We start from the raw sequence: 11,140 nt of genomic DNA on the forward strand, positions 1-11,140 counted from the left end.
GTCAATTTTATGCATTCTGGCGTTCGTAGATACAAGAAAACTGTTAAAATTCTTCAGAAACGTCACTTTTGAAGTGTTTTCTTGTACTTTTAAGCCACTCAGATACCCTACGGGCTCGGAAAGTGCAACGAAACCATCAAATTTTAGCTAGAAACTGTATTTTTGTCGATTTTTATTGAATTTGAACTATATTTCAACGTTTTTTGATGGTTCTGAGCCACCAAACACACTTAAAGCATGCAGAATCGACTCAGAATAGGAAAAGGAGACGTTTAGATCAATTTTATGCATTCTGGCGTTCGTAGATACAAGAAAACTGTTAAAATTCTTCAGGAACGTCACTTTTGAAGTGTTTTCTTGTACTTTTAAGCCACTCAGATACCCTACGGGCTCGGAAAGTGCAACGAAACCATCAAATTTTAGCTAGAAACTGTATTTTTGTCGATTTTTATTGAATTTGAACTATATTTCAACGTTTTTTGATGGTTCTGAGCCACCAAACACACTTAAAGCATGCAGAATCGACTCAGAATAGGAAAAGGAGACGTTTAGGTCAATTTTATGCATTCTGGCGTTCGTAGATACAAGAAAACTGTTAAAATTCTTCAGAAACGTCACTTTTGAAGTGTTTTCTTGTACTTTTAAGCCACTCAGATACCCTACGGGCTCGGAAAGTGCAACGAAACCATCAAATTTTAGCTAGAAACTGTATTTTTGTCGATTTTTATTGAATTTGAACTATATTTCAACGTTTTTTGATGGTTCTGAGCCACCAAACACACTTAAAGCATGCAGAATCGACTCAGAATAGGAAAAGGAGACGTTTAGGTCAATTTTATGCATTCTGGCGTTCGTAGATACAAGAAAACTGTTAAAATTCTTCAGAAACGTCACTTTTGAAGTGTTTTCTTGTACTTTTAAGCCACTCAGATACCCTACGGGCTCGGAAAGTGCAACGAAACCATCAAATTTTAGCTAGAAACTGTATTTTTGTCGATTTTTATTGAATTTGAACTATATTTCAACGTTTTTTGATGGTTCTGAGCCACCAAACACACTTAAAGCATGCAGAATCGACTCAGAATAGGAAAAGGAGACGTTTAGGTCAATTTTATGCATTCTGGCGTTCGTAGATACAAGAAAACTGTTAAAATTCTTCAGAAACGTCACTTTTGAAGTGTTTTCTTGTACTTTTAAGCCACTCAGATACCCTACGGGCTCGGAAAGTGCAACGAAACCATCAAATTTTAGCTAGAAACTGTATTTTTGTCGATTTTTATTGAATTTGAACTATATTTCAACGTTTTTTGATGGTTCTGAGCCACCAAACACACTTAAAGCATGCAGAATCGACTCAGAATAGGAAAAGGAGACGTTTAGGTCAATTTTATGCATTCTGGCGTTCGTAGATACAAGAAAACTGTTAAAATTCTTCAGGAACGTCACTTTTGAAGTGTTTTCTTGTACTTTTAAGCCACTCAGATACCCTACGGGCTCGGAAAGTGCAACGAAACCATCAAATTTTAGCTAGAAACTGTATTTTTGTCGATTTTTATTGAATTTGAACTATATTTCAACGTTTTTTGATGGTTCTGAGCCACCAAACACACTTAAAGCATGCAGAATCGACTCAGAATAGGAAAAGGAGACGTTCAGGTCAATTTTATGCATTCTGGCGTTCGTAGATACAAGAAAACTGTTAAAATTCTTCAGGAACGTCACTTTTGAAGTGTTTTCTTGTACTTTTAAGCCACTCAGATACCCTACGGGCTCGGAAAGTGCAACGAAACCATCAAGTTTTAGCTAGAAACTGTATTTTTGTCGATTTTTATTGAATTTGAACTATATTTCAACGTTTTTTGATGGTTCTGAGCCACCAAACACACTTAAAGCATGCAGAATCGACTCAGAATAGGAAAAGGAGACGTTTAGGTCAATTTTATGCATTCTGGCGTTCGTAGATACAAGAAAACTGTTAAAATTCTTCAGAAACGTCACTTTTGAAGTGTTTTCTTGTACTTTTAAGCCACTCAGATACCCAACGGGCTCGGAAAGTGCAACGAAACCATCAAATTTTAGCTAGAAACTGTATTTTTGTCGATTTTTATTGAATTTGAACTATATTTCAACGTTTTTTGATGGTTCTGAGCCACCAAACACACTTAAAGCATGCAGAATCGACTCAGAATAGGAAAAGGAGACGTTTAGGTCAATTTTATGCATTCTGGCGTTCGTAGATACAAGAAAACTGTTAAAATTCTTCAGAAACGTCACTTTTGAAGTGTTTTCTTGTACTTTTAAGCCACTCAGATACCCAACGGGCTCGGAAAGTGCAACGAAACCATCAAATTTTAGCTAGAAACTGTATTTTTGTCGATTTTTATTGAATTTGAACTATATTTCAACGTTTTTTGATGGTTCTGAGCCACCAAACACACTTAAAGCATGCAGAATCGACTCAGAATAGGAAAAGGAGACGTTTAGGTCAATTTTATGCATTCTGGCGTTCGTAGATACAAGAAAACTGTTAAAATTCTTCAGAAACGTCACTTTTGAAGTGTTTTCTTGTACTTTTAAGCCACTCAGATACCCTACGGGCTCGGAAAGTGCAACGATACCATCAAATTTTAGCTAGAAACTGTATTTTTGTCGATTTTTATTGAATTTGAACTATATTTCAACGTTTTTTGATGGTTCTGAGCCACCAAACACACTTAAAGCATGCAGAATCGACTCAGAATAGGAAAAGGAGACGTTTAGGTCAATTTTATGCATTCTGGCGTTCGTAGATACAAGAAAACTGTTAAAATTCTTCAGAAACGTCACTTTTGAAGTGTTTTCTTGTACTTTCAAGCCACTCAGATACCCTACGGGCTCGGAAAGTGCAACGAAACCATCAAATTTTAGCTAGAAACTGTATTTTTGTCGATTTTTATTGAATTTGAACTATATTTCAACGTTTTTTGATGGTTCTGAGCCACCAAACACACTTAAAGCATGCAGAATCGACTCAGAATAGGAAAAGGAGACGTTTAGGTCAATTTTATGCATTCTGGCGTTCGTAGATACAAGAAAACTGTTAAAATTCTTCAGAAACGTCACTTTTGAAGTGTTTTCTTGTACTTTTAAGCCACTCAGATACCCAACGGGCTCGGAAAGTGCAACGAAACCATCAAATTTTAGCTAGAAACTGTATTTTTGTCGATTTTTATTGAATTTGAACTATATTTCAACGTTTTTTGATGGTTCTGAGCCACCAAACACACTTAAAGCATGCAGAATCGACTCAGAATAGGAAAAGGAGACGTTTAGGTCAATTTTATGAATTCTGGCGTTCGTAGATACAAGAAAACTGTTAAAATTCTTCAGGAACGTCACTTTTGAAGTGTTTTCTTGTACTTTTAAGCCACTCAGATACCCTACGGGCTCGGAAAGTGCAACGAAACCATCAAATTTTAGCTAGAAACTGTATTTTTGTCGATTTTTCCGAGCCCGTTGGGTATCTGAGTGGCTTAAAAGTACAAGAAAACACTTCAAAAGTGACGTTTCTGAAGAATTTTAACAGTTTTCTTGTATCTACGAACGCCAGAATGCATAAAATTGACCTAAACGTCTCCTTTTCCTATTCTGAGTCGATTCTGCATGCTTTAAGTGTGTTTGGTGTCTCAGAACCATCAAAAAACGTTGAAATATAGTTCAAATTCAATAAAAATCGACAAAAATACAGTTTCTAGCTAAAATTTGATGGTTTCGTTGCACTTTCCGAGCCCGTAGGGTATTTGAGTGGCTTAAAAGTACAAGAAAACACTTCAAAAGTGACGTTTCTGAAGAATTTTAACAGTTTTCTTGTATCTACGAACGCCAGAATGCATAAAATTGACCTAAACGTCTCCTTTTCCTATTCTGAGTCGATTCTGCATGCTTTAAGTGTGTTTGGTGGCTCAGAACCATCAAAAAACGTTGAAATATAGTTCAAATTCAATAAAAATCGACAAAAATACAGTTTCTAGCTAAAATTTGATGGTTTCGTTGCACTTTCCGAGCCCGTAGGGTATCTGAGTGGCTTAAAAGTACAAGAAAACACTTCAAAAGTGACGTTTCTGAAGAATTTTAACAGTTTTCTTGTATCTACGAACGCCAGAATGCATAAAATTGACCTAAACGTCTCCTTTTCCTATTCTGAGTCGATTCTGCATGCTTTAAGTGTGTTTGGTGGCTCAGAACCATCAAAAAACGTTGAAATATAGTTCAAATTCAATAAAAATCGACAAAAATACAGTTTCTAGCTAAAATTTGATGGTTTCGTTGCACTTTCCGAGCCCGTAGGGTATCTGAGTGGCTTAAAAGTACAAGAAAACACTTCAAAAGTGACGTTTCTGAAGAATTTTAACAGTTTTCTTGTATCTACGAACGCCAGAATGCATAAAATTGACCTAAACGTCTCCTTTTCCTATTCTGAGTCGATTCTGCATGCTTTAAGTGTGTTTGGTGGCTCAGAACCATCAAAAAACGTTGAAATATAGTTCAAATTCAATAAAAATCGACAAAAATACAGTTTCTAGCTAAAATTTGATGGTTTCGTTGCACTTTCCGAGCCCGTAGGGTATCTGAGTGGCTTAAAAGTACAAGAAAACACTTCAAAAGTGACGTTTCTGAAGAATTTTAACAGTTTTCTTGTATCTGCGAACGCCAGAATGCATAAAATTGACCTAAACGTCTCCTTTTCCTATTCTGAGTCGATTCTGCATGCTTTAAGTGTGTTTGGTGGCTCAGAACCATCAAAAAACGTTGAAATATAGTTCAAATTCAATAAAAATCGACAAAAATACAGTTTCTAGCTAAAATTTGATGGTTTCGTTGCACTTTCCGAGACCGTAGGGTATCTGAGTGGCTTGAAAGTACAAGAAAACACTTCAAAAGTGACGTTTCTGAAGAATTTTAACAGTTTTCTTGTATCTACGAACGCCAGAATGCATAAAATTGACCTAAACGTCTCCTTTTCCTATTCTGAGTCGATTCTGCATGCTTTAAGTGTGTTTGGTGGCTCAGAACCATCAAAAAACGTTGAAATATAGTTCAAATTCAATAAAAATCGACAAAAATACAGTTTCTAGCTAAAATTTGATGGTTTCGTTGCACTTTCCGAGCCCGTAGGGTATCTGAGTGGCTTAAAAGTACAAGAAAACACTTCAAAAGTGACGTTTCTGAAGAATTTTAACAGTTTTCTTGTATCTACGAACGCCAGAATGCATAAAATTGACCTAAACGTCTCCTTTTCCTATTCTGAGTCGATTCTGCATGCTTTAAGTGTGTTTGGTGGCTCAGAACCATCAAAAAACGTTGAAATATAGTTCAAATTCAATAAAAATCGACAAAAATACAGTTTCTAGCTAAAATTTGATGGTTTCGTTGCACTTTCCGAGCCCGTAGGGTATCTGAGTGGCTTAAAAGTACAAGAAAACACTTCAAAAGTGACGTTTCTGAAGAATTTTAACAGTTTTGTTGTATCTACGAACGCCAGAATGCATAAAATTGACCTAAACGTCTCCTTTTCCTATTCTGAGTCGATTCTGCATGCTTTAAGTGTGTTTGGTGGCTCAGAACCATCAAAAAACGTTGAAATATAGTTCAAATTCAATAAAAATCGACAAAAATACAGTTTCTAGCTAAAATTTGATGGTTTCGTTGCACTTTCCGAGCCCGTAGGGTATCTGAGTGGCTTAAAAGTACAAGAAAACACTTCAAAAGTGACGTTTCTGAAGAATTTTAACAGTTTTCTTGTATCTACGAACGCCAGAATGCATAAAATTGACCTAAACGTCTCCTTTTCCTATTCTGAGTCGATTCTGCATGCTTTAAGTGTGTTTGGTAATAATACGCACATTGGTTATTATTCTATATTAAGGTTGAAGATGACTTGTGTTAACAGCTGGATGGTTGGAGGATGAGAGAGCGTTGAGAAGCCGAACATTACAATTCAAGCCTATCGCATGCGCAGTACCCTTAGTACAATACTTGCGTACATACCATATATCTCCCCCCCTATTCTGTTGACACTTATAGTACTATGAATTACATTTTGCACTTAAACTACACATTTTACTTAACTAACATAATCTCTTAAACTATCACATCTTACTCTAACTATTTTCCCTCTCCCTCCTTTCGTTTAACATTGACTAAAAGATAAGAAGAGAAAAAAAAAATCATTGTCTATATCTTGGAGGTATCTTAACATCTCTTTTTGGTCGGTGTACTATGGATGATTGTTGAATCATTTGAGGTAATAAAGTGTCATGATCTGAAATATCGTTTGGAAGCGCAGTTGTCTCTGATGTGCCAGGTATGGGATGAATGTCTTCAGGATGAGTATCTGATCTGAAATAGAATCCCACAGGCAAACCCGTGTATCTCTGCAATGCAAATTTGTTATTCTTTTTTTCTATCTGTTCTGCGGACATTTCGGTTTCTGCAACTGCCGACCTAATTTGATTCAAGTGTCTCTTCCACAATTGTCCCGATTGCAATCTACATAGGTATACCACTCTACCAAGTTTTTTTGCAATCTCAGCCCTTATCCATGATTTGTGGTTGAGATTCCTATAATCACGAATAATGACTGAGTCACCTATCTCAAAATTTCTAAATGTTTTCTTACAGGAAGTCGTCTCTACTATTGCAGATCGTGTTTTTAGCAAATCTAAACGTAGTCGTAATTTTCTGCCAAACATTAATTGAGCTGGTATTTCACTTGAAGTACTATTAGGGATATTATTATGAATTAGCAAAAATCTACATAATAACGTTTGAATATTAACACTACGATTATTAGAATCACTTAATGCTGATTTCAGTTTATTCTTGACTATCTTAACACTACATTCCGCTGGACCGTTGCTTTGCGGGTTGTAAGGTGGTGTTTTAACATGTTTAATACCATTATTATGAAAAAAATGTTCAATTTCGTCGGATACTAACGACGTGCCATTATCAGATACGATTGTAACAGGTAAACCAAATCGCGCGAAACATTCTCTTAATTTCTCTATCGTTGTCTCCGATGACAAATTTTTAACTAAATACGCGTCGATCCATTTAGAGTAATAGTCGATTATTACCAAGAAATTGTGATCCCGTAGGTTAAAGTGATCGATATGAATAGTGGTAAAAGGTTCCGAACATTTCGGCCATGGTGCCACTGATTTTGGCGGACTTGATCTAGTTATTAAACAGTGATTGCAAGATTTACACATGTTTTCTATTTCCTTATCGATTTTAGGAAACCAAAGATAAGAACGAGCTAACGCTTTTGTTCGTACTATGCCTTCATGTGAACTGTGTAATTCTTTCAAGACTGTTTGTTGTAATAACGTTGGTATTACTACTCGATGACCATAATATACGCACTCATTAATTATGTCTAATTCCAATTTTCTACAGAAGTATGGTCTTAACTCCCCCTCTACTTTCTTTGGCCAATCGTTCAAAATAAAATATTTTACTTGAGATAAAAGTCTATCATTATTTGTTGCCTCGACTATCGTTTTATTATCCACTGGTGAGTCTAAACTAGCAAATAAAATATTCTCCATATCATTGTCCTCACTGGAATCTACTTTTAAATTTAAAGGCAATCTTGAGAGACAATCAGCTACGGAATTCGACTTTCCGCTGATATGTTCGATCTCGAAATTAAAATTGGAAAAATAAAGCGCGTATCTTTTGATCCTGTTTGCGTACATAGGATTAATGTCTGTTTTCTTGCCAAATATGCCTATTAGCGACCTTTGATCTGTTTTTAGAGTGAATTTCTTGCCGTATAAATATTGCTCGAATTTGTTAATCCCAAAATAGCAAGCTAGCGCCTCTTTATGTACCGTCGAATAGTGCCGTTCCGCATTGCTATAAGTTCTCGATACACACGCGACTGTACGTTCAACACCGTTAACATTGTGGGATAATATAGCTGCTATACCTGTTTCAGAGGCATCACAGGTTACTATTATTGGTAATTCGGGGTTGAAGTACATTAACACATTGTCTGATAAAATAACTTCTTTAATTTTTGAAAATGCTTTCTCGCAAGCTTCTGACCATTGAAATCTGACGTTACTTTGAAGTAACTTGTACATTGGTGACAATATATCTGTGATATTAGGTACAAACTTAGAATAATATCCTACCATGCCTATGAATGATCTAAGTTGTGTGATATTCTTTGGTTGTGGTGCATTTGAAATAGCTTTAACTTTGTCTTTATTTTTAGTTAATCCTGCAGCTGTTAGATCAAAACCTAAATAAGAAATTCTATCTTGACTAAATTTACACTTATCAAGATTTACCGTTAAACCTGCATCAGATAGTATTTGAAAAACTTTCCGTAATATTAGCATGTGATTTTCATTTGCTCTATGACCTACCAATATATCATCTTGAAATACAAAAACATTATCTACACCTTGAAAAATTTGTTCTATATGTTTTTGACAATAAAAACTAGCACATTTAATTCCAAATGGCATACGATTCATTTTGTATAATCCCTTATGTGTGGATATTGTGACTAAATGCTTTGACTTCTCATCTAATTCAAATTGTCGATAAGCGTCCTTTAAATCGATTTTAGAAAATTTTACGTTATCGTGCAACGATGCAAAAATCTGTTCAATTTTTGGTAAAGGGTAATACACATCCTCTAAACATTTATTTAGCCCAATATAACTACCGCAAATTCTGACATTACCATTTTTCTTTACCACGGGTACAATATAGGAAGACCACTCACTCGTAACAATAGGTGAGATGATATCCTTTTGTTCCAATCTCTGTAATTCAGCTTCGATTTTATCTTTTAAAGCGAGAGGTATCGACTTTGGTCGTTGATGAACCGGAATAACATGTGTTTTTAATTGCAGAGACACCGTAGCATACCTGAATTTTCCAATTTCATCCGTACACACTTCAGGAAATTCCTGCCTTAGTACCTCAGCGACATCTGCCTCTCCTAACTTGTTCACTCCTACAAAATTTCCTATTAGATTAAATTTGTCTATAAAATCCCTGCCTAATATGTTCACAGTACCATTACTAATTACATAGAAATCTAAATAATGCGACATTTTGTTATAGTTTACTTTTACATTTACTGTTCCTATTGTAGTTATTACTTCGCCTGTATAACCTCTAAAATTTGTACTACAGCTTTTCATGGTAACATTAGACAAATATTGATCATAGAAAACTCTGTTAATAGCTGACACTGGCGATCCACTATCTAATTCCATTGTGACTAACTGATCATTGACTTTAACAACTATTTTTATCGGCTTTATACCTACACTATTAATACAATCTATCGTGTTGATCGCATCACCCCCTTGATACTGATTACTGACCTGTTCGTTTTCTTCACACAAGTTCATGTACTTTACCGCTTTGCCTCTTGTTCTACACATGGATTTTAAATGTCCTATCTTGCCACAATTGTTGCACCTGTATTTCATGTACTTGCATAATCCTCCATGGTTTTTTCCACATCTTCCGCATTGTCGCTCTTGAGTCTTCATGCTTGTTTTGTTTTGTCTGTGGTTTTTGTTGACTGTCCAAGCCCTGGATGGTCCCTGTTTCTCTGGTTGGCTTTCATTGCTCTGTCCTCTCTGTTGTTCTTTTATGACGTGAATATTTCCTCCATTCTCATTTCCTTTATATGAATTTGCCATCGCCGTCTCCTTTGTAATCGCGATTTTCACAAGGTCTTCAATCTTCTTGGTCGCGTCTTCTTCAACTAGACGATCTAACACCGCTCCTTGTCTCATACCAGATATAAATCTGTCCACTAATACTTCCTGCAGTGACTTGAAAGCGCAATTTATTGATAATCTTTTTAACCTCGTGTACCAATCTAAACATGTTTCATCGGTGTTTTGCGTTGCCTTGTAGAATGTTATCCTTTCCCTGAACACATTTATCGGGATACTATACTGTTCCTTTAGCAACTGTACCAAATCCTCGTAGCTTTTGTCTTTTGGCATGTCCGGAAAGCACCTGTCCCGTATCGTTTTGTACGTTTCCATTGAGAGATAACTAATCAGCACTGCCACTTTTTTTGTTGGTTCGATAGCGTTTGCATCACAATATTGCTCGAAGAGTTCATTATAAATAGTAAAATCCATAGATGCGTCATACCTTTCCATTGACCCAATATTCTTCGTCTCTCCCGTCATGGCTTTTATTGGTTAACCACGTGTTTCTCTGGAGATAGTACTTACGACTTTTTCTTCACTTCTACACGACTTTTTTTTCTTCACATCTACTTTGACCTTATCTTCAGTTTATCCTCGTCGCCATGGTATGTTTGGTAATAATACGCACATTGGTTATTATTCTATATTAAGGTTGAAGATGACTTGTGTTAACAGCTGGATGGTTGGAGGATGAGAGAGCGTTGAGAAGCCGAACATTACAATTCAAGCCTATCGCATGCGCAGTACCCTTAGTACAATACTTGCGTACATACCAGTTTTCTTGTATCTACGAACGCCAGAATGCATAAAATTGACCTAAACGTCTCCTTTTCCTATTCTGAGTCGATTCTGCATGCTTTAAGTGTGTTTGGTGGCTCAGAACCATCAAAAAACGTTGAAATATAGTTCAAATTCAATAAAAATCGACAAAAATACAGTTTCTAGCTAAAATTTGATGGTTTCGTTGCACTTTCCGAGCCCGTAGGGTATCTGAATGGCTTAAAAGTACAAGAAAACACTTCAAAAGTGACGTTTCTGAAGAATTTTAACAGTTTTCTTGTATCTACGAACGCCAGAATGCATAAAATTGACCTAAACGTCTCATTTTCCTATTCTGAGTCGATTCTGCATGCTTTAAGTGTGTTTGGTGGCTCAGAACCATCAAAAAACGTTGAAATATAGTTCAAATTCAATAAAAATCGACAAAAATACAGTTTCTAGCTAAAATTTGATGGTTTCGTTGCACTTTCCGAGCCCGTTGGGTATCTGAGTGGCTTAAAAGTACAAGAAAACACTTCAAAAGTGACGTTTCTGAAGAATTTTAACAGTTTTCTTGTATCTACGAACGCCAGAATGCATAAAATTGACCTAAACGTCTCCTTTTCCTATTCTGAGTC

At 36.0% G+C, this 11,140-nt stretch overlaps 1 protein-coding gene across 1 annotated transcript; it reads right to left on the reverse strand.

The window, feature by feature from the left end:
- Positions 1 to 5,890: 5,890 nt before the first annotated feature.
- LOC135121199 (uncharacterized protein K02A2.6-like) lies at positions 5,891 to 10,280 on the reverse strand. Its single transcript, XM_064045511.1, has one exon. It carries the CDS (start codon positions 10,221 to 10,223, stop codon positions 6,207 to 6,209), a length of 4,017 nt encoding a protein of 1,338 aa, XP_063901581.1. The 5' UTR covers positions 10,224 to 10,280; the 3' UTR covers positions 5,891 to 6,206.
- Between the last annotated feature and the right edge of the window lie 860 nt (positions 10,281 to 11,140).

This window comes from Zophobas morio, unplaced genomic scaffold (genome assembly GCF_036711695.1).
Source record: "Zophobas morio isolate AGI-343-1 ecotype UQ-CSIRO unplaced genomic scaffold, CSIRO_AGI_Zmor_V1 ptg000521l, whole genome shotgun sequence".
In the NCBI taxonomy this organism is placed as follows: Eukaryota; Metazoa; Arthropoda; class Insecta; order Coleoptera; family Tenebrionidae; genus Zophobas; species Zophobas morio.

Coding starts and splice junctions, on each gene's coding strand:
- LOC135121199 (XM_064045511.1), bottom strand. CDS start 10,223: ATGACGGGAGAGACGAAGAATATTGGGTCAATGGAAAGGTATGACGCA.